We start from the raw sequence: 24,925 nt of genomic DNA, 5'->3' as shown, positions 1-24,925 counted from the left end.
TAATTCAAAAAAGGATTGTTTTTCAATAAGTACATATAATAATCTCCATTGGCCTGAACTCTACCTGTTGGTTCTATAAAAAAGATACTGTCTTTGAAATGCTTTAAATTAAAACACCCATCCCTTCCTTCCAGGGTTATCCAGGGGCCTTTTTGCTCTATCATACAATATTCAATGAGATTTCTGTTCTCAGCTAAACTTTCTGATAGCTGATTCAGAGACAATAGGGTTTGTATTTATATCATTCCTAAAACTAACTTACCAAATTAACATTAAATAAATTGAGTTTTCTAGCAATTTTATAATTGGTGCAGAAGCAAAGATTAGATTAACATTTAATTAATTGGTACTAGTTTCTTCTCAAATCCTCAAGAGAGTTTGACAGCTAGTAACATTTAAAATATTTCACTCACATGTAGTTTAATATTGCTGACATTCTGAAGCTTCTAAAGGGTGATGTTAGGAAAAGTACTATATTAAAGTATAAGCTTCTGTATTTATATATAGCTTAACATTTTCTGTTAAAAGCGTTTAACACATTTGCTCAGTGTAACAGGGTTTACTATTTGCCTATATAGACAAGCATGTACACAAAATTTGATTTCACAATTGATTCATTTTTATTTCTCTGTCCTACTCACATGCAACACCATTAAATGCCTCCATGTAACCAACCTCACATCTAATACTTACTAGAATAAGATTCCATGTAGTTGTTTGATTTAAATCTTCAAACTTTGAGTTCTTTTGGTGTTCAATCTTGCTATAGCTATTAGCTTGGTGGTATTATTTTCAGCTGCACTGCTTAAGCTCAAAATTTGAAATCTGCAACTGCTATCCTTCTAAGTTCAATTTCACCATTGTAGATCATGATGTCATAGCAATTCCCTGAGTACTCATTTTCAGATTCATCATTCGCACACTGGGGACATTGTGGAGACGTGGTCTGGGATTTATCAGGTAAAACTAACTCTGATCCCTCTCCCTTCCTACTCCATCTCAGGCCCCTACAATTGACATCCGCCCACGATCAGCAACCATTCAAATGAACAATGCCACGCACCTTCAAGAGAGAGATGAAGAATACGGGTATGAGTGTCTGGATGGCAAGGACTGTGCCAGTTTTTTCTGCTGTTTTGAAGATTGCCGAACAGGAGCTTGGAGACACGGGAGGATACATATCCGTATTGCCAAGATGGACTCCTATGCGCGGATCTTCTTCCCCACTGCTTTCTGCTTGTTCAATCTGGTTTATTGGGTCTCCTACCTTTACCTGTGAAGAGGTATGGGTGTTACTGGTGTGGGTCTCACTCACTAAATCTCATGAAGAGAAGATGTCCTTTCTAGGTCTACTTACATACTCCCCTGTGTAGTTTACCATACTTTGAATTTGTTTCTGTATTCCAGCCTGGTAAATTGTATTCATGTCATATTGTTTGCACCCAACTCTCCTATGGTAAGTGTAATTTGAAGTATAATGTTTGCTGTGTCTCAAAACCTGCAAGGCAAAGTGAACTTAGAGCAAGAACATTGAAACAAAACAAGCTTTTCTTTCAGCTACAACAATTACAATTGTGAAAGCCATTATTATTTACAATGGTGTTATCCTTCCTGAATTCAAAATACAATTAGATGCAAAAGACCCAAAAGTCTACCCTCTGTTCTGGGATCAAGTTGTGGTAAATTTGATCCCCAAAGGCTATCTCCCTATTTGAGAAAAATCACAACCTGCTTTAAATATAGGAACCTAGCCTAGAAATCTATAATATCTCCATTCCAAGATATGAAGGAAACTTTCTCCACATCACATGTACAATGATGTAAATATTTCAGTAACCTAGAATGCTTCAAGTTTAATGCATGCATCTCTCTAGAGCTGAAACAAGTGGACTGAAGTTAACATCATATTGTCTTTTATTCTGTGTCTTTGGGCTCTAAATGAATCATGAATGTAATTGTATGGGTTTGGGTTTGGAACAGGAGAGAGGAATCTTCTCCCTCTTGCATGAAGATTCAAACATCTTGTTTTTTTTTTTTTCTTTTTTCCTTGTAAGACGTATTACAACACTAAGTAAAATACAGACTGGATAATTGACATTTGCCACCTCGAAATATGCCCAATTTCATAGAGTATAAAGTAAATAAATGTATGTGCTTGCTGCTTTTTCTTCTTTTTAGGATAATAGGTCATCACAGAACTTACGCTCACGATCTGCTTCTAGTGACTGTGAGTGCCTTGTGGGCAGAATCCTTGTCATCTCTTCTTCGGGTCCTCAGCACCGTGTAGAGTGCTTGGCACACAGATGATGCCAGTGAATGTGGTTTGAAGTGAACTGGCTTTAGATGCCTCTGATAAAGCTTTCTGAACTGGTCTGGAACCAGTGATTCATCTTTTCACACAGGCATTATCCACTGCTATTTGATCTTGTAAAAGTAAACAGAAGGATCCAAAGAAGTGTGACTATTTTTGTTCATTATTACACATTTACTTTAGGCAAAGACCATATTCCTTTTAGAACAATATTTACGTCCTATATTTCTGTACAGAAATGAGTCTACCAGGGCATAATTAGAATCTGTGTAGTATGGTTCCAGGTCTGGGGGTGAGGCAATCCTGACCCATCCACTTTTTCACTGAGGACATAGGCACAGCAGGAGTCATACCTGACTGGTGTCCAAATGTAGTATTCTTTGCTCTGTGGAAAGCAAAATGGACTGAATGATATTTACATTTACGAAATTCAAGAAACCTGAAAGACTTTTAAGGAGGTCAAGTCTATGACTGTGTCCTCATTTGACCATACTGTACTCACACGAAGTGGCTATCCCAGGCTTCAAACGTGATGAGTTGAGCTCCATTTTCATGTACGCATCCTGAATTCCTATTTTTCTAAAATAGCGTCCTTCATCAGTTCTGCCTTTTGGCAATCATTTCTTTAAGTCAGAATTCAATCATAGCTGCAGATACTATACAAAGAGTAGAAAAGAAGAGAAAGTGTCACTGTTAATAGAAAACCATGTGAAGTCATCATCAGGTCATCTGGATGAATCTTGAAATACATATAGCTGCCATATTTACAAACCTTTACTGTATCAGTGCTGTAGTATATAACCTCAAACAAGTGTAAATAGAATTAATTATTTTCTTGTTTTGAATTGTTAACATACTAAATGTTGACTCTTTGGGAGAGTTGTTGGCAAATTTTCAATGACAAGAAACATGTTATTGTCATCTTGAAATGTATTCCTTTAACGGGGAAATTCAAGAAAAAAAGCTAGCTTTCCAATGTGTGCATAGTATTGGCAACATAAATATATATTATATATAATCTGATTCTGAATTATCAGTTGCTCCCGGTCTGTGTATATGAAAACCTTTTCACAAAGGGAACTGCCTAATATGTGGACTTTTACAATAAAAATGCTGCATTCTAAGCCATGGCGTCAGTTCAGTGGTTGGTTGGACTTGTTTGTCTTAGAGACAGACTTCATTTTCTGTTTGTCTCTTCTCTGATCCCTCTTCTCTGTCTCACTCCCCAACATTGCCTTCCCCTTATGTAAATTTTAGTTGTGAGCAGTGTGATCATGTTTTGCATGTATGGAGTAGACACATAAAGAAATGGCATGAAGGAGTAGCTCAAGACTTCTGTGCGTAAAACTTTGGTGAGGCTAACAAGATGGACACTGGTGTCAGCCATCACTCTACCAGAGACCAGCTGTTTCACAATTGTCAGGTCAGCCTTTATAAGCCTCCATTTTACCAGCTATGAATTAGGTGTGATAAGGCCACCCCATGTGATGACACCAGTGCTTTGCTGCTGGGCTCCTCCTACTCCCATCAGATCAGCTGATAGCATCTGCCACTATTCAAATATGTCTTAACTGAGGCCCTGTAGCATGATGTTTCATTTTGAAAGAGTAACTGAAAACCGTTCTTTATACCACAGGCTGACAATCTAAGCCTTTATTGAAAAATCTCACATATTAGATTATTTCTAAGGCCAAAAAACCCGTCTCTGTAGCCACCCCCTCAAATTAAAAATATAGGGAGCCATGCTCCAGAGACAGTATCATATTTTTAAGTCCTCTGAATTCCTCAGAACAGTTAGCATAATCCTTTACAAACCCAGCTACCCTAACCTTCCTCTTGCTATCATTCTCTTGGCCCCTCATGTCTTCCTGCATCCAATTTAAACATCTATTTCTCACCTTCCAGACACATAAAAAAAATTAGTTTTCATTTCGATCTTGTTTCCTGTCTAATTCAATGCCTTTATTTTTAGCTTCCATCCCCTTTTTAAAGTCTCAGTATTACTCTTGACTAGTAGCAATGCTTTTTGTCTCTAACGAAGGTCAAATTAAATCTAGCCAGATGATGTGGTCATTGGGGATTATGTCAAAAACTGCTATCTCTATGCCTTGTCACTATGGATTTTTGTTTAACATGTAGAAGAAAGAAAGAATGACCTACACTGATAGCTCTGCTATATAATTTTAATGCTCACTGAGTTGCCAAAGGTCACACAGCCAGTTAATGGCAAACATGGGACAGCCACCCAAGCATTACTATTGACCCTCACAGTGTTTTGGGATTTGGAAGTCAAATCTGGAATACATTATTTTCCTCTTCATGCTTTAAGATCTGCCAAATTTGAAGATGCCTTCTTTCTTTGATCTTGACTTCATTTTAATTGCAATGAGACAAATTTTAAAATATGTAGCAGCAGAGTTAAGTTGATGGATTTTACATGTTTTTCCTTCTATTTCTAGTCACTTTCCAGTGTTATTCACTGCTTTCAGAATTCTGCTTGAAAGAAGGGATCTCTAAGAATCTGAAAAGTTCTAGACCCAGACAGAGTTGCCCTTTTTCTCCTCTGGGCGTGAAAGAACAGAAAACCAGAGTTTCTTATATCTTGTCTCTACTGGCTCATTCTTTCCACCGTATCAGAAAAGTGGTAGGAGTACTCTATTAATACTTGGTCTGAGGTTAGATACCAATTACAAAATCCAGCTGTGATTTTATTATTCTCTATTTGGGATTTTTTTTTTAAGTTTTCCCTTATTATTGTTTTTGAAACAAAATGGAAAAGCAGACACTCTTACTCCAAATTCAGTTCAGTTCAGTCACTCAGTCATGTCTGACTCTTTGTGACCCCATGAATCACAGCACGCCAGGCCTCCCTGTCCATCACCAGCTCCCGGAGTTCACTCAAACTCATGTCCATCGAGTCGGTGATGCCATCTAGCCATCTCATTCTCTGTCATCCCCTTCTCCTCCTGTCCCCAATCCCTCCCAGCGTCAGAGTCTTTTCCAGTGAATCAACTCTTCACACGAGGTGGCCAAAGTATTGGAGTTTCAGCTTTAGCATCAGTCCTTCCAATGAACACCCAGATTACACAGGTTCAAATCCTGGACCTGTCAAGACTTAATATTCAACATTTCTCTATCTCAGTTTTTTTTACAAGGAGTGACTGAAGTAATACTAAGGAGTTACTGGATTGTTAATAATTTTCTTTAGCACAGATATGAAATATCATAAAGAGCATGAGGCTCATAGCCTACTTGGCTTAAGAATAATGATTGTCATTTATGAAGTTAATTACTACATTGTTCTACTTTGTGGGAATGCGGTATTGTCATCCCATATTTGGGAAATTCTCGTACATAAAGAAAATTATAGAGCTAAGTGTTAACAGAGGACTACTCTCAAGTGGAACAGTATATTATTTAAATGACTATATGTGATATGTATGAAGATACAAATGTTGACACCTTTTGAAAATTAAACATGATTTCCCTTAAAATATTTAAATCTCTAAAAAGATTGTTAAATAAACATGTGTAACCGACTCGATGGACATGAGTTTGAGTGAACTCCAGGAGTTGGTGATGGACAGGGAGGCCTGGCGTGCTGTGGTTCATGGGGTCGCAAAGAGTCGGACACGACTGAGCGACTGAACTGAACTGAACTGAACATAAAGAAAGTAGTTCTATCTTAATATAGTATTTTGGCAATATAAATCAAATATATTGTTTTGTAGCTGTTTCAAAAATCCTTAGTGAAATTTACAAGAGGACTCATTAATCACTACTGAGGGCTCCGCCCATAAAAAAAACAGAAAAAAAAACAATGTCACTGGACCAAGAATAGAGATTTTAAGTCACATCTAAAGATCTTCCAATTTTAGTTCCTTCTCCTGACATGTCTTAATTCTATCACTCCTCTTCTATTTATTATGTTATGATATTATTGATTACCATCTACCATTTAGACTCTCCTAAACTCTGCCATATCTCCATATAGACATCTTGACACATCTGTCCTATTTCCTCCTTGAGTAGTCTCTAAAATAGTGCCATATTCCTAGAATGACTTTGTCAACTCAACATACTGAAGAGTCACTAATTAAAGATTCTACCTGGTCCAAGAAGTCCTTTCAATCTGACTAAAGTATAATAGGCTATTTTTTTTTCATCCCTTCCAGTACTTGATGAGATTTTTGAATAGTCTAATCCTAATATTTATCTCAGCTAAGCACTTAAATTCATCTAATCCTCTTAGTAAACACATTTTAAATGAACAAGTCTGTGACAAGAATATGATATAAATAATTCACTATCCATTTGCATCTTAAATCAGGTTGTTTATCTTCCATCTATCTCCCTGCTATGCAAATTTGCCTCATAGGTTTTTTTTCTGTTACTTGTAATTTTTATGGGTCTGAAAATAAGTACCCCATCAAAGAAGTTTTGATTATGCATCTATTGCAATTCAATACAAAGCTTTCAATAAATGCATATTGCAAGCCTCACACAGGTCACTGTGAGTGTAGGATGAGATACATTTCAGGACATGGTCTGTTTCAAAATGTCCATAATATGATAGAGGAGTCAGATAAGAATGCAAGTAAATATAATGAAGCTGTGAAAAATAGTTGTAGATAGAAGAAACTGCTCTAATTGAGGGTGAAATCAGAGAAGATTTCCTCTGTAATACATCCCACCATGTGTGAGAAGGACCCATTACTGCTTTAAAGCTTTCTTTCTGGCTACTAAGGAAAGCCTTGTAGAAAATTTGAAAAATATGAAAATGCACAAAGAAAAAAAATGTTATCCTTTATCCACTAGCAAGAGTTAACCTCTAAAAGCATCATGTATCTTTTTCTCCTTTTTCAGTTTTCTTTCTTTATGTATTTAAACAGATAGATAAATGATTGATAGATAAATACAATAGGTTCATAGAGGCATAGGTACAAATATACAATAGATATGTTTTGTAGCCTGATTTTTCATACAATTAGGCATGAATTAACAAACATTTTCCGGCATTCTGTTATTATATCATACATCTATAATTTATTTAGCCAGCCCCTATTCTGTTTATTTTTGTTGTTATAAATAATTCTATAATCAATATCTACATATATCTCAGGTACTACATATATTCCCCAGAATTTTCATAGAACAAATACCAACAATTGGCTTTGCTGAATATAAAAGCATAAGCACTCCACAGAGTCCTAGCAGAAACTAGAAGGTATACTCAGAGAGATAAGTGAAGAAAAATGAATGGAGGGGTTATTTGCAACGTTATGGGCAAGGTTAAGATCTACCAATATAAGGATGCAGTGGTACTAACAGGAGTGGAAAGTCATTCAGTTCTGTTCAGTCGCTCAGTCATGTACGACTCTTCGTGACCCCATGGACTGCAGCACTCTAGGCTTCTCTGTCCATCACCAACTCCCAGAGCTTGCTCGAACTCATGTCCATCATTACCATCTGAATTAGTGTCCTATTGCTACTGTATCAGATAACCACAAATTTAGGGACTTAATGACAGCACAAATTTATCATCACCTCTGAATGGTGGAAGTCTCACTGGCTAAAGCAGAAGTGTCTTCTAAGCTGAGTTTTTGCTGAATACTCTAAGGGAAAAGATGCTCTTTGCTTTTCAAGTTTCTAGAGGCTTCCTTCACTTCTTGGCTAGTGGCCCTCTTCCATCTTCAAAGACAGCAATCACATCAGTACAACCTGTTTCCTTCCTCACATGTCCTGTTCTAGCTCTGAACTATGATCTGCAAGAACCACTGAGATAACACTGTCACTTAGTGTTAGTGGCTCAGTCATGTCTGACTCTTTGTGACCCCATAGACTGTAGCCCACCAGGCTCCTCTGTCCATGGAATTATCCAGACAAGAATACTGGAGTGGATTTCCATTTCCTTCTCCAGGGGATCTTCCCAATCCAGGAAAAGAACCCAGGTCTCCCTCATTGCAGGCAGATGCTTTACTGTTTGAGCCACCAGGGAAGCCCAACTAACAGCACCCAACAATTCTGAAAAATTTAAATCTATTCATCTCCAAATCCTTAACTTAATCCCATCTACAAACCAACTCCCCCCCGCACATTTTTTAACCAAATAAGGTACATTCATTCACAGATTCTGAGGATTAGAACATGAGCATCTTTGGGGGACAATTATTCTGCCTATCATACCTCTCTAGTCCTAAAAAGAGCAAGAGAAAGGAGTAGTAATGAGACCCAGAACATGCTGCAGAACAAGCCAACAGGAGCTGTGACTGGACAAATGATACAGCCATTGCCAACAGTGGTCAGACAGAGAGGGAGGATGAGGATAATTACCCAGAATTCTCTCTTCTCCTTCATAAAGCAGCCTGTTATTGGATCAGTTGGTCAAACCAAATAGATAGTGGAAGACAAGGAAACCCACTCAGATAGTGTGGGCAACAGAGGTTAGCCTCACTGGGGCATACTGCATAGTGAGAGGGTAGAAAGTCAACCTAGAGGAATGGATGGAAATTATCCGGAAAATCACTCCCCAAATTAGCACATGTAGCACAGTCTCTTTGTTTTGTATACTAGTTATCATAATTATCTGATGATAAAGGTGATATTTATGTAATTTCAATGGTTTCTATTGCATGAAAAAAATACTCATTAAAAGGAATCACAGTGGAATTCCAGAGACATATATATTTTATACCATGTATTCTATTCAGCACAAATAACTTTCCAACTGACTTTACAACCATCAAGCAAATGCCTTCAGAAAACTTTCTGGGAGTTAATGTGTGTTAATAGCCATGGCCCTCTGGTGAGCCCCATGGCAAGGATGCCAAGTCAGGCAGTGATTTGCGGTCCAAAGCAAAGCCTGGAGATGTTTTACAGAGAGTGGACCTTATGATTCAGTATTTCTCATTTGCTATTGCTCACTTCTAAAACGGCAAGACTTCTGAGTCAGTGTGAACCCAAGGATACAATTCTGAGTTCAAGGCTAAAAATAGCAAAACCAGAGTCTTATTTATATAAACAAAGTGACTAGAGGACAATTAAAACTTAATGACATAACAACTGAAAGTGATTACAGTTGAACTATTTGGAGATCAGATAAATTCAACAGGCTGTTTGAGCCTAGTGTCCAGCCATGTACAAGATTATGACTGCCTCACTGAGCAGAGTCCTCACTCCTTTGAAAGTCATGAGAGGAAGAAAGTCCTCATTAGGACCAGATTTTAACCCTCCTGAAGAGAAGATTGGGCAAGTCTACATGGTATTTCAATTTAGTTCCTTTCCTCTTCTAAACATCTACTGACTCTGTCTTCCCTTTCACTCTTTGATTTCCGACCCCCCCCCCCAAAAGACTTGATTTCTTTGGAAAGTAATGAAGATGTGATTCAATTCAGTAAATACATTAAGCACCCACCATATGCCAAGCATTGAATTATGGTTTGGAGCTATCATGGCATAAGCCTTGTCTGTATAAAGCTTATAGTATCATGCCAAAAAGTATTAAATTTGAAATTCATAGGTGGTAAGAATTATTAATGCATAACTAATGATTCTGATTACAAAATTCTTACCCCTTCTCAGATCCGATATATGAGAAGTTGCCATGGGGCACAATATAAAGGATCTTGATAGAAAATGAAATCAATTTTATTCCATCTCTGTTTTTTACAAGTAAATAAGCATTGTAAACTTAGGGGACAGAAAACAGGCTCAAACTTTTCTAATGAGAGATATAGACTGCATGGAACTCTCAAGTTTACCTTTTATTTAGTTCAATTCAGTTCAGTTCAGTTGCTCAGTCGTGTCCGAATCTTTGCGATCCCATGAATCACAGCACGCCAGGCCTCCCTGTCCATCACCAACTCCCGGAGTTCACTCATACTCATGTCCATCGAGTCGGTGATGCCATCCAGCCATCTCATTCTCTGTCGTCCCCGTCTCCTCCCACCCTCAATCCTTCCTATCATCAGACTCTTTTCCAGTGAGTCAACTCGATGCATGAGATGGCCAAAGTATTGGAGTTTCAGCTTTAGCATCAGTCCTTCCAGTGAACACCCAGGATTGATCTCCTTTAGAATGGACTGGTTGGATCTCCTTGAGTACATATAAACTATGCATGAAATTTCACATAAACATCACAGGTACCAGAACTTCCTTAGAAATAGAATGAAGAGGATGGATATAGTTCATTATCAGCAGACTGGTTATTATGTTTATTTATATTTATACTAGTTAACTTTATAAAATGCAGTTCTTACACTGGTCACAAGTTTTACTATACATTCCATATAGAACAAAATTAAAATAATATTTTAGCAGTTGGAAAATATTCTACAAAAATGTATGAACAGAATAATCCAATTGTGAAAATAAATGCATATCCATATCCATTTTCATTTCTTAGCTTGAGATTATGAACTCTGACCAGATGAGGAACCCCTTAATGCTATTTATCCTGATCTGTGCTATCTATATTTGCCAACCAAGATTTACGCACATAATAATTGTCTTTTTGTCACGTGACCTGAAATATCAGTTTTCTCCATTCACAGCCATAACACCTTTTAGCCTTATCTCCCTTGACTAGAGTCACATGACCCTTGAGCTGCACCAAGATCTTAGTCACTTTGAAGGTCAGCTTTCAGAGAGAGCTTTCCAAGGAAAATCAAGACTTCTGCCACCCATCCCAAAATGAACGTGAAAGTCACGTATGTTCAAAGCAAATCAGGACCTGCAGCTTTTTTTGGATCCTAACACTGGGTACTTCAAAGTAAAGTTCTGAGTAGACCACCTGGTGTATTTTAAATCAGAAAGTCATAAAGATAACTTCCAAGTTTGTTATTTAGCTATACAGATAGATTGCTATAGACAACAGACAAGCTGTAAGAAAAAAATGCTAAAAATATTTATGATGTTTAGAGCATTGGAGATCATTGCTTTTAAAAAAAAAATCCTCATCTGAGTTTTCTAAAATCCTCAGTTATTCACATGAATTAATCTTATAATCAGAAAAGGGATATGTTTTTAAATTTTAAAACTGCTGTGATAAAATCTAGATTTTAAAAATACATTTTATGTAGTCAGCTTAGAAAAGAACTTTCTTAGAGAACAAGACACTCTTTTTGTAAAGCAGACTGCAGTGGTACATACATATTCATACACACAAAACCACACATACAAGAGAAAGAGTTTCTTTAAATGTTCAATGTTCTGGAAACCAGAAATAGAGCACATGCTTTCTGCGAGAGCTCACAAACGTTCCCTTTGTCCTCTTCTCCAGGCCCTTCCTGTGTCAGATGGCATTTCAAGAAGCTATTTGAAGACAGCCCTTCCTACACTCACACCTCCACTTTCATTCTTCTCTTTCTGAAAAATACAGAAAGTGCTCAAGGGAAGAGCCAGGGTAATAGCTCTGGAGATCAGAGTTCTCCTTTCATTTCCATCATTAGGGGAGCTCATGTGGCAACAGTCAGTCTGTGTTCCGCCATCCCACAGCATGGCATTAAAAGTGTCTATGGTGACAGGGCCCCAAAACTGGATTACAGTAGCCCTCCTCCAATTAGTCACAGCTACTCTGCTGTGAGGCTGATGGAATAATGTTGCAACATTGCTTTTCCCTAATGTGGACTGCTTCAGTTCAGTTCAGTTCAGTTCAGTCGCTCAGTCGTGTCCGACTCTCCGCAACCCCATGAATCACAGCACGCCAGGCCTCCCTGTCCATCACCAACTCCCGGAGTACACTCAAACTCATGTCCACAGAGTCGGTGATGCCATCCAGCCATCTCATTCTCCGTCATCCCCTTCTCCTCCCGCCCCCAACCTTTCCCAGCATCAGAGTCTTTTCCAGTGAGTCAACTCGTCGCATGAGGTGGCCAAAGTATTGGAGTTTCAGCTTTAGCATCAGTCCCTCCAATGAACATCCAGGATTGATCTCCTTTAGAATGGACTGGTTGGATCTCCTTGCAGTATAAGGGACTCTCAAGAGTCTTCTCCAACACCACAGTTCAAAAGCATCGATTCTTCGGCGATCAGCTTTCTTCACAGTCCAACTCTCACATCCATACATGACCATGGGAAAAACCATTGCCTTGACTAGACGGACCTTGGTTGGCAAAGTAATGTCTCTGCTTTTTAATATACTATCAAGGTTGGTCATAACTTTCCTTCCAAGGAGCAAGCGTCCTTTAATTTCATGGCTGCAATCAGCATCCGCAGTGATTTTGGAGCCCAAAAAAATAAAGTCTGACACTGTTTCCACTGTTTTTCCATCTATTTCCCATGAAGTGATGGGACCAGATGCCATGATCTTTGTTTTCTGAATGTTGAGCTTCAAGCCAACCTTTTCATTCTCCTCTTTCACTTTCATCAAGAGGCTTTTGAGTTCCTCTTCACTTTCTGCCATAAGGGTAGTGTCATCTGCATATCTGAGGTTATTGATATTTCTCCCAGCAATCTTGATTCCAGCTTGTGCTTCTTCCAGCCCAGCGTTCCTCATGATGTACTCTGCATATAAGTTAAATAAGCAAGGTGACAATATACAGCCTTGACGTACACCTTTTCCTATTTGGAACCAGTCTGTTGTTCCATGTCCGGTTCTAACTGTTGCTTCCTCTCCTGCATACAGGTTTCTCAAGAGGCAGGTTAGGTGGTCTGGGATTCCCATCTCTTTCAGAATGTTCCACAGTTTATTGTGATCCACACAGTCAAAGGCTTTGGCATAGTCAATGAAGCAGAAATAGATGTTTTTCTGGAACTCTCTTGCTTTCTCCATGATCCAGCGGATGTTGGCAATTTGATCTCTGGTGCCTCTGCCTTTTCTAAAACCTGCTTGAACATCTGGGAGTTCACGGTTTACATACTGCTGAAGCCTGGCTTGGAGAATTTTGAGCATGACTTTACTAGCGTGTGAGATGAGTGCAATTGTGCAGTAGTTTGAGCATTCTTTGGCATTGCCTTTCTTTGGGATTGGAATGAAGACTGACCTCTTCCAGTCCTGTGGCCACTGCTGAGTTTTCCAAATCTGCTGGCATATTGAGTGCAGCACTTTCACAGCATCATCTTTCAAGACTTGAAATAGCTCAACTGGAATTCCATCACCTCCACTAGCTTTGTTCCTAGTGATGCTTTCTAAGGCCCACTTGACTTCACATTCCAAGATGTCTGGCTCTAGGTCAGTGATCACGTTATCGTGACTATCTTGGTCGTGAAGATCTTTTCTGTACAGTTCTTCTGTGTATTCCTGCCACCTCTTCCTAATATCTTCTGCTTCTGTTAGGTCCATACCATTTCTGTCCTTTATCGAGCCCATCTTTGCATGAAATGTTCCCCTGGAATCTCTAATTTTCTTGAAGAGGTCTCTTGTTTTTCCTATTCTGTTGTTTTCCTCTATTTCTTTGCATTGATCACTGAGGAAGGCTTTCTTATCTCTCCTTGCTATTCTTTGGAACTCTGCATTCAGATGCTTATATCTTTCCTTTTCTCCTTTGCTTTTCGCCTCTCTTCTTTTTACAGCTATTTGTAAGGCCTCCTCAGACAGCCATTTCGCTCTTTTGCATTTCTTTTCCATGGGGATGGTCTTGGTCCCTGTCTCCTGTACAATGTCACGAACTTCCGTCCAGAGTGCTTAAGAATGATTAATAGTGTGCTTTGCCCTCCACGGTACCCACACAGAGATAATGAAGTGACATGTTTAGAGGACACAGTGGAAGGTGCATATTGAATTTTTTAAAAAATATTATAGACCCTGACATCTTACAAGAACCTTGAAGATCATCTATTTCATGCAGTGAGGATTTTGTTTAATTTTTCAGGCATTCAAAATATTTGTTAAGCACTTACTAAGTGTTAGAGGCCCTTTATGGATCACAGCCTTGTCCTGGCAAAAAGGCTCGTGTAACTCAATGAAGGAATGAGCCGTGCCATGCAGGGCCACCCAAAATACTCGCCAAAATAGTGGAGAGTAATGACAAAATGTCAGAGAGAAGAGCAAATGGCAAACCACTCCAGTATTCTTGCTATGAGAACCCCATGAACATGAACAGTATGAAAAGGCAAAAAGATATGACATTGGAAGATGAGCCTCCCAGGTCAGAAGATGTCCAATATGCTACTGGGGAAGAGGAGAGGGCAATTACTAATAGCTCCAGAAAGAATGAAGATGCTGAGTCAAAGCGAAAATGATGCTCAGTTGCTGATGTGTCTAGTGGTGAAAATGTCCAGTATTGTAAAGAACAATATTGCATCAGTTCAGAACAATATTGCATAGAAACCTAGAATGTTAGGTCCATGAATCAAGGTAAATTGGGGGTGGTCAATCAGATGGCAAGAGTGAACATTTACATTTTAGGACTCAGTGAACTAAAATGGACTGGAATGGGAGAATTTATTTTATTTTATTTTTCAATTTTATTTATTTATTTATTTCAAGTTGAACAGACTAAATTTCTTTAAACAAACTTACTTATACTCCAGAGTCCTTTAAAAACTTAATAGCATTTATACATTGAAGGTATTTGATTTTCTTGTAACTAGCACTTCAAATGCAACAAGCATTTGAAGCAACAAGCATTTGACCCAACAAGTAAAACTTTCTACAGTTCATAACTTTTATAAATAAAATAAATTAAATGTACAGTGAATAAGTTCTCTGAAATATTTCAATATTTCTGCAGGTTTAGTAACATCATAAAATACATTTCAACTAAAATTCACAAATCTAAAAACCTGTTAGGCATTTTTAGGCGTTTTAAGTTGGAAATGAAGACCAATGTTAATCGTAATATGCCAATTACAAATAGTACTTCAAATAGCAAATACTACAGTTTGTCCCAAACTTTAAAAACTATTCATGAACTCAACACTGAACTATTGATGGCTATGAGAATTGTTTCCTAGCCTTTTTGAAAATTTCAACCCATTTACGGTTAAGGTAATTATTGATAAGTACGATCCCATAGCCATTTTCTTTATTGCTTTGGGTTCAAGTTTATACACTCTTTCTGTGTTTCCTGTCTATAGAAGATCCTTTAGCATTTGTTGGAGAGCTGGTTTGGTGATGCTGAATTCCCTCAGCTTTTGCTTGTCTGTAAAGCTTTTGATTTCTCCTTCATATTTGAATGAGATCCTTGCTGGGTATAGTAATCTGGGCTGTAGGGTATTTTCTTTCATCACTTTAAGTATGTCTTGCCACTCCCTTCTGGCCTGAAGAGTTTCTGTTGAAAGATCAGCTGTTATCCTTATGGGAATCCCCTTATGTGTTATTTGCTGCTTTTCCCTTGCTGCTTTTAATATTTGTTCTTTGTGTTTGATCTTTGTTAATTTGATTAATATGTGTCTTGGAGTATTTCGCCTTGCGTTTATCCTGTTGGGGACTCTCTGGGTTTCTTGGACTTGGGTGATTATTTCTTTCCCTATTTTAGGGAAGTTTTCAACTATTATCTCCTCAAGTATTCTCTCATGGTCTTTCTTTTTGTCTTCTTCTTCTGGGACTCCTATGATTCAAATGTTGGAGCGTTTAACATTGTCCCAGAGGGCTCTAATATTGTCCTCATTTCTTTTAATTCGTTTTTCTTTTTTCCTCTCTGTTTCATTTATTTCTACAATTCTATCTTCTAGTTCGCTTATCCTGTCTTCTGCCTCTGTTATTCTACTGTTTGTTCCCTCCAGAGTGTTTCTGATCTCATCTATTGCATTATTCATTGTATATTGACTCTTTTTTATTTCTTCTAAGTCCTTATTAAATCTTTCTTCCATCTTCTCAATCCTTTTCTCCAGGTTATTTATCTGTAACTCCATTTTGCTTTCAAGATTTTGAATCATTTTCACCATCAAAATTTGAAATTCTTTATCAGGTAAATTCCCTATATCTTCTTCTTTTGTTTGTGTTGGTGGGCAATTATCTTGTTCCTTTACTTGCTGGGTATTTCTCTGCCTCTTCATCTTGCTTATATTGCTTTGCTTGGGGTGGCCTTTCCCTCTTCTTGCAGTTTGTGGAGTTCTCTTTATTACGTAGTTTCTTCGCTGTGTGTGGGATTGGACGGGTGACTTGTCCGGGTTCCCTGGTTAGGGAAGCATGTGTCGGTGTTCTGGTGGGTGGAGCTGGAGTTCTTCTCTCTCCTTTAGAAGACAATGGGCTGCTTTTCTGGGAGCCTGATGTCCTCTGCCAGTATTCAGAAGTTGTTTCGTGGACTTTACTCCGTGTTCAAATGTTCTTTTGATGAATTTGTGGGGGAGAAAGTGGTCTTGCCATCTTATCCCTCCGCCATCTTGTTCCTTCCTCCCCAGAACACTGGATTCTTATATTCCACTTGGTCGTGGAGTATCTCTTCCCAGATGCTCCAGCAAGGCGCAGCCGCTGTACCTTACCTTGGACGAGGGGTATATCCTCAAGGCCGCGCCTCCTGCTTTGAATGTAGATCAGCTCCTCTCGGCCCTCCGGTGCCCAAGCAGCCACCGCCTCCTGAACGTGGTACAGCTCCTCTCGGCCACCGCCCTAACCCTGGGCGCGGGGTAGCTCATCTCAGCCACGATTCTGCACGTGGTCGGTTGCGCTGGAGCCGGGCGTCTTCCGCGTCTGCGCCGCCGGAGCCAGGCGTCTCCCGCGTCTGCGCCTGTGCCGCCGGAGCCGGGCGTCTGGAATGGGAGAATTTAATTCAGATGACTACTATATCTACTATTTTGGGCAAGAATCCCTTAGAAGAAATGGAGGAGACCTCAAAATCAACAAATGAATCCAAAATGCAGTACTTGGGTGCAATTTCAAAAACGACAGAATGATCTCTGTTCATATCCAAGGCAAACCATCCAGTATCAGTAATCCAAGTCTATGCTCCAACCACTAATGCTGAAGAAGCTGAGATTAAATGGTTCTATGACATACAAGACCTTCTAGAACTAACACTAAAAAAAGGTGTCCTTTAAATCATAGGGGACTGGAATGCAAAAGTAGAAAGTCAGGAGATACCTGGAGTAATAAGCAGATTTGGCCTTTGAGTACAAACTGAAGCATGGCAAAGACTTAACAGCTTTGCCAAGAGAACACACTGGTCATAGCAAACTTCCTCTGCCAACAAGAGATGACTGACTCTACACATGAACATCACCAGATGGTCAATACCAAAATCAGACTGATTATATTCTTTGCAGCCAAAGATGGAGAAGCTCTATACAGTCAGCAAAAACAAGACATGGAGCTAACTGTGGCTGGCTCAGATCATCAGTTTCTCATAGCAAGATTCAAGCTTAAAGTAAAGAAAGTAGGCAAAAACACTAGTTCATTCAGGTTTGACCTAAATCAAACCCCTTATGATTATAAAGTGGAAGTGATGAATAGATTCAAGGGATTAGATCTGGTAGAAAAAAGAGCTATGAAAAAAAGAAAAAACTATGGAGAGAGGTTTATAACATTATACAGAAGGCAGTGACCAAGGATATACTCAAAATCCTTCAAGCTAGGCTTCAGCAGTACATGAACCAAGAACTTTCGGATGTACCAGCTGAGTTTAGAAAAGACAAAAGAACAAGAGATCCAGAAATCTGCTGGATCACAGAAAAAGCAAGAGAATTGCAGAAAAACATCTACTTCTGCTTCATTAACTAAGCTAAAGCCTTTGTGTGTATCACAACAAACTAGAAAATTCTAAAAGAGATGGGAATACCAGACCACCTCCTGTCTCCTGAGAAACCCATATGCAAGTCAAAAAGCAACTGGACATGAAACAGCAGACTGGTTCAAAATTGGGAAAGGAATATGACAAGGCTGTATATTTGTCACCCTGCTTATTTAACTTCTATGCAAATACATCATGCAAAATGCTCGGCTGGATGAATCCCAAACTGGAATCAAGATTGCCTGGAGAAATATCAATGACCTCGGATATGCAGGTGATACCACTCTAATGATAGAAAGTAAAGAGGAACTAAAGCATCTCTTGATGAGGGTGAAAGAGGAAAATGAAAAAGCTGGCTTGAAACTCAACATTTAAAAAAACTAATATCATGGCATCTGGTCCCATCACTTCATGGCAAATAGAAGGGGAAAAAGTAGAAGCAGTGACAGATTTTATTTTCTTGGGCTCCAAAATCACTGTAGAGGGTGACTGCAGCCACAAAGTTAAAAGACAGTTGCTTCTTAGAAGGATGACAAACCTAGAAAGCATATTAAAAAGCAGAGACATCACTTTGCCAGCAAAGGTCTGCATTGTCTCAACTATGATTTTCCCAGTAGTCATGCATGGATGTGAGTTGGACCATAAAGAAGGCTGAGCGCTGAAGAATTGATGCTTTTGAACTGTGGTGTTGGAGAAGGCTCTTGAGAGTCCTGTGGACATCAAGGAGGTCAAACCAGTCAATACTCTAGGAAATCAATCCTGAATATTCATTGGAAGGACTGATGCTGAAGCTGAAGCTCCAGTACTTTGGTCACCTGATGTGAAGAACTAACTCACTGGAAAAGGTCCTGATGCTGTGAAAGATTAAAGGCAAAAGGAGAAGAAAGCAGCAGAGGTTGAGATGGTTGAATGGGATCACCGACTCAATGGACATGAATTTGAGCATATTCTGGGAGGCACTGAAGTACAGCGAAGCCTGGCATGCTGCAGTCCATTCTTTGCAGGCTTGCAAAGAATCAGACACAACTTAGTGACTGAACACACACAAGTGCTAGAGATCATGTTCCATGCTGAGGACAGAATAATGAAGTCATAGAAATGGGCTTCTTTTTTAGAAAATAAAGTATTCCATTTAATAACTAATTGAGTACATGCTGTGTATGAGACACTGTGAGGCATTAAGTCTAGAACAGTAAACCTATAGCAAAGGTACTTGCCCAGCCTTCAACTGCCAGCTCCTAAATTTCTTTGCCTGGGTGCATTTGGGTTGGTCATTGGAGTTAATTTTGTTTCATACACAGTAGGTTACAAGCTTTAGGAAATTAATGCCCTCTCTTCCAATTCCCTGACCTTCTCTCAGTTACCTTCAGACGTTAATTGAGGGGAGCTGGTGGCAGGGTGATTAACTACACTGTTTTATCTGGGCTGAAGGGATTACCCTGTGCTAAAAGTGTAACTTTTAGCATTACCAAGATGTGAATACGCCAACTCTGTCCTAGCCTGGGATAAATGTAAGGCACAGATTTTAAAGTGGCTCCCAGAATGCCTCAACATGTTAATATCCACTTATCCAGAGTGGTAATGCACTTGAACTCTTCACTGTCTACTTAACTTCTCTATTTCACTTCCTTATTGTCTCCAGTTTCGCAAGATCACCTGCAAAATTATCTGCACTTGAATAATCCCTCTCTAAGCCAAGTCTTCTAAAGAAAACAAGGCTAAAATAAAGTCATGTTGCCCATTCTTGAAGGAAGATAAATTATAGTTACAAAGTCAGACAAGAAAATGGGCAATGACACTGCAGTGTGATGAATTCTATTATCAGGAAAACGACTCTGCACTCAGGAAGAACATAGGGGGATCTTGGTTGGTGAGAGAGAAGGCTTGTAAGAGAAAATTCCGTCTAGACAGATTCATGAAGGATGGGTTACAGTTAACTCACTGAATGGAGGAGGAAGGATAAAAATTTTAGGCAGGAGAAAAAAAATCTTTTAAAAATCTTAGAATGGAAAAGAAAGTGCACCCTGCATAGGGATCTACAAATAGGGTCCAATGGTTGGAGCTTAGAATGAAATAAATAGTTGGACAGAGAAGAAATAGATTTAAAAAGATGCTAGGTCTCTCACAAATGACCTTTCATCCCTGGGAAGGAGAGTAGACATTATCCTGAGGGCAGCAGAATGGCATTGACAGGCTTGAAGTAAGCAAGGAAATGACATGATTGGATCTGACTTCACAAAATCACTCAGACTGCATTGTGAAAAATGGATTGGAGGGGTCATGACCTGAAGCGGGGACACAAGCTAGGAAGCTGCTACACCAATTCAGGGGAGGGTTAATAGTGTTTTGAACCATGGGGATAAGTAGAATGTGCTGTATTTTCAAGGTATTAAGGAAGGAGAACTTAGAAAATTTGTGATTTACTAGATATGGTTTGTAAGACAAAAATTCTTGCTTGAGTAAATGGAAGGAGATTGGAAAATCATTGCAATAGTAAAACAAATGAAAGATTTCAGTTTAAGATCTGTTGGATTTGAGTTTTTATGGAGAAACCCTTGCATATTTATCATTAGAGGCAGTATTAAAAATGAATAATGGTAAGGAATGGGGAATCAAACACATCTGGATTCTATCTGCATGCACTGAGTAATTTATTAAACATCTTTAAGACTCAGTTTATTCATCTTAAAATAGGGACAGTTTACTGTGAAATAATTCAAGAAATGGAAATTTCAGAGAGCTTGGCCCATGGTTATCTCTCAGTTATTATGATCTTTACATTTAATAGTAGTATTATCATCCAAGTAGTGATAATATAGCAGATGCTTGTATCTGAGATATTTAGATTGGAGCCAAGAAGGGGAAATGAGACAAAAGTATAACCTAAATTATTAGAATATAAAACAGTACATGAAGATCAGGGAATGGATATGATAACTGAAGGAAAGTGTTTAGAATAAAATAAGAGTAACCCTAAGTTAAAATAAAAGAAAATTCTTACAAGGAAGCCCAGAAGGACACAGCAAGAAAAATGTAGCATCTCAGCAACCTCAATCCCTCTGAAGTTCAGTGAGATGCAAGGAGAGGTTCATGAACAGATCAGATTCTGCACAAAGGTTAACTCAACCTAGGACTGAGAAGTTCCCATTGGATTTAGTGGCCAAGAAGGAAACAGTGATTTTATCTACAACAATTTCAGCTGAGTGGAGGTGGCAGAAGTCAGACTGAAGTTGTCTGAAGCACAAATGCAAGGTGAAAAAAATAGAGACAGCAATTGCAGGCAACTTCTTTAAGATACTGGGATGTGAAGGGAAGGAGAGAGATAAGAAAATAGCCCTAGGGAGCCTAAAAGAGGTGAAGGGAAAGTTTAATCTTTTAAAGGTGAGAGAGAATTTCGTGGGTTTAAATACTATTGGGAAGAAGTCAAAGAAAAGAAAAGGTTGAAGACTAAGAAAATGAATTCTATCAGTGATGACCCAGATTCTTAAGGAGACTGACTGTAGTGGGACCTGACACATAGGTGAGGAAAAATGCCATTCACTTCATGATTGAAGAAAGAACAACAAAAGATTGGTACTGAGGTGTGTGTGTTGTTTGTCAAAAAGATATTATACACCTGATGTATCGTAAGATCCAGGAAGGAGATGGAAGGGCAATAGATATCGATGGAGATGGGGAAGGGTCACAGAGTAAATCTAAGTCACACAAACTCACAAACACCAATCCAGATACACAGAATCAGAATCTCTGCATATCTGACCTAAAGATTATACTTTTAAACAATATCCTAAGTAATTTTTATGAAATACAAACTTTTCCTGATTCATGAAGAAGCATTTGGGAAGTGACTTAGTTGGCACTAAAAAGAAGAGGTGAGAGAAAGATATGAAACAAGACTATGGAGATCAGAGGAAAGAAACACTGAAAAGAGCAATGGCCAGCTTACTGGTGTTGACTGAAGGTCAAAGGTCTTGAGAATTGATAAAGACTCGGATGAGTGATCCATATAGACAGTGAAGAAACTGAGAAGGTTTTTAAGACTTAGAGCGGGAAGCAAGGCTGTAAGTCAGATATTTAATTTTCCAGTAAATGATAAGGAGCAATAGGAAGATCTGTAAATGTCACCAGTGAAGTAAGCAGTGACATAGCTGAAAGTCATACTTCTCAAATGATTTTATTATTTAACTTAATGTTTACATAGATTCAGTTCAGTTCAGTTCAGTTGCTCAGTCGTGTCCGACTCTCTGCGACCCCATGAATCACAGCACGCCAGGCCTCCCTGTCCATCACCAACTCCTGGAGTTCACTCAAACTCATGTCCACAGAGTCGGTGATGCCATCCAGCCATCTCATTCTCGGTCGTCCCCTTCTCCTCCTGCCCCCAACCTTTCCCAGCATCAGAGTCTTTTCCAGTGAGTCAACTCGTCGCAAAAGGTGGCCAAAGTATTGCAGTTTCAGCTTTAGCATCAGTCCTTCCAATGAACACCCAGGATTGATCTCCTTTAGAATGGACTGGGTGGATCTCCTTGAAGTACAAGGGACTCTCGAGAGTCTTCTCCAACACCACAGTTCATAGATTAGAAAAGTGTAAATGCCTGGAATGGTCTCTCAAAACAAAGAATGATTGTGCTCTCATAAAGCAAATGTGTTGGTACAGAAGAACAAATAAAACCAGAGAAACAAAGTAAATTTTTCTACATGAAATTCCTTTGATGTCTGCTATAATTTGTTCTCCCTTACGTCACCTCTATATTTTACAGACAAAGAAAGGGAGACCCATAGACTTAAGTAGCTCGACAAAAGTTAAAAAGTTAGTCAATGGTAAATTACGTCTAAGACACAACTACCAAATGTGCTTGCCAAAATACCTCACTGATTTATATGAATTTTCTAGAGTCTTCTCTAGTTGTAAAGGATAGACACCACTGTAGTCAAATTTGTCAGGGCTAGTTGACTGGATGGGGTTAGTTACTATGGCCTGAAGTAGAGTTAACCACTGTCGAGAAGACAGGTTTACTGTCTAATCTCTTAACCTGAGCACTTGGGAGCATCTAGCCCTAAGAAGTTAAATTGTTTTCACTCTCAATTAGTTTCCCAGTTGACAATGAAGGAAATTAATTATCTCACAATCCACAAGGCCAGAAGGTCAAAATCAAGGTGTCAACAAATCTATGCTCCCTCCAAAGGCTCTAGGGTAGAATTCTTTCTTGTCTCTTTTAGTTTCTAGTGGCTCCAGGATTTTTTTGATTTTGTGCCTGCGTAACCCCAATCTCTGCTTCTGTCTTGACAGGGCTTTCTCTTCTCTATGGGTCTTTCTCTCCCTCTATGTGTGTTTTGATTTCTCCTGGATAATTAAATATATACAGTCTATTCAGGATGCTATAACAAAATAACGTAGACTAGATGTCTAACAAACAACAAAAATTTATTTCTCATTGTGTTGGGAGCCTTTGAAATCCAAGATCAAGGTGCTGGCAGATTTGATGCCTGGTGAGAGCTCATTTCCTGATTCAAAGATGTCCATCTTTTCACTCTGTCCTTACAAAGTGATGGGAGGAGACAAGGGAGCTCTTTGGGGCTCCTTATTATATAATGTTGTTAGTTCACAAACAAGGAAATAATAAACCAAGGGTCCTTGGCACAGAAGTTAATAAACAGCCTAGAATATTAAGGGTTAGATCTCAGGGATTCTGTAAATTCTCTAAACCTGTGTATGATTTTTTTCCAACTCAAATAAAAAAAGAACCTTCAGTGTACATTATTTGAAAGCAATGTTGGTGGTCATGTTCGTCCTGTCATATCTACTAACATTTCTCTCCAAAGTAGCTGCATCAATTTAGACTCTCACCAGAAAAAATGGGAGAGAATAATGCTTTCATACTCCTGCTGATACACAGTACCTTACAATTTTTAATATTTTTTTCTAAGCTATTGGGTGTGAAACTATGTTGCTTTGTTTTAAATTGCATTTCTTTTATATTCATGAGTTTCCAAATCTTTCCTTATCTTTGTGATCATGCAAATCTCTTTTGTAAATCAGCTATTCACATACATCATATGTTTTTCTTCCTATCTTTTTCTTTCTTCTTCTTTTTGATCTTATTCATAGCAGGCTTTTGTTTTTGTGTGGTCTGCATAGCTAGCCTTTGTTATAAATGTGTAGGTGTTCTAAGTATCTTCTCTCAGTTTGTCCACTGTTTTTTAAACTTTCTGTCGTGGCATACGGAAATTTTCAATTCATTGTAATCAGGTTTCTGTATTTTTTCTTCAGCAAGTTTTCCCTAAACAGTGAATGAAAACTATATTTGTATACTTAGTTATAACAGTTCTGTAATTTTAATTATTTTTAAATCACTTATTCATACTGGAATTTATTTTTATGTGATTTAAAGGATTTAGTTTATATGGTGAACTGCTTAATTCAAAAAAATTATTCACGAACCAATTACTTCCCACATTAAAGTACATGCTACTCTGTTTACAATATCCAAGACACGGAAGCAACCTAAATATCCATTGACAGAGGAATGGATAAAGTTGTGGTACATATATACAATGGAACATTATTCAGTCTTTAAAAAGAATGAATTATGCCATTTGCAGCAACATGGACGGACCTAGAGATGCTCATACTACGTGAAGCAAGACAGGGAAAGAGAAACATCATATGATATCCCTTACGTGTGGAATCTAAAAAGAAATGATGTAAATGAACTCATGCACAAACCAGAAACAGATTCACAGACTTAACTTACGGTTCCCAGGGGAGAAGGATGAGGGGAAGGGATCATTAGGGAGTTTAAGATTGACATACACACACTGCTGTGTTTAAAATGGATCACCAACAAAGGCCTACTGTGTAGCGCAGGAAACTCTGCTCAGTGTTATGGGGCAGCCCGGATGGGAGGGGAGTCTAGGGTAGAATAGATACACATATATGTATGGCCTAGGCCCTTTGTTGTCCACGTGAAACTATCAAAACATTGTTAATCAGCTACATTCCAAT

General features: G+C 38.6%; 1 protein-coding gene across 4 annotated transcripts in view; it reads left to right on the top strand.

Moving 5' to 3' along the window:
• Positions 1-1,279, top strand: part of GABRG2 (gamma-aminobutyric acid type A receptor subunit gamma2) — a 131,512-nt gene extending 130,233 nt beyond the window's left edge. For all 4 annotated transcript variants that reach the window (XM_088838349.1, XM_088838350.1, XM_055429613.1 and 1 more), the window contains one exon: positions 1,004-1,279. In XM_088838349.1, coding sequence (XP_088694475.1) covers positions 1,004-1,279 — 276 coding nt within the window. The remainder of the gene's footprint in view (positions 1-1,003) is intronic.
• Positions 1,280-24,925: the final 23,646 nt, after the last annotated feature.

The sequence above is a fragment of the Moschus berezovskii genome, chromosome 8 (genome assembly GCF_049115385.1).
Source record: "Moschus berezovskii isolate FMDL1 chromosome 8, NW_MosBer_1.0, whole genome shotgun sequence".
Taxonomy (NCBI): domain Eukaryota; kingdom Metazoa; phylum Chordata; class Mammalia; order Artiodactyla; family Moschidae; genus Moschus; species Moschus berezovskii.
The sequence above is the reverse complement of the archived record's forward strand: the minus strand, read 5'-3'. Positions and strand labels throughout refer to the sequence as shown.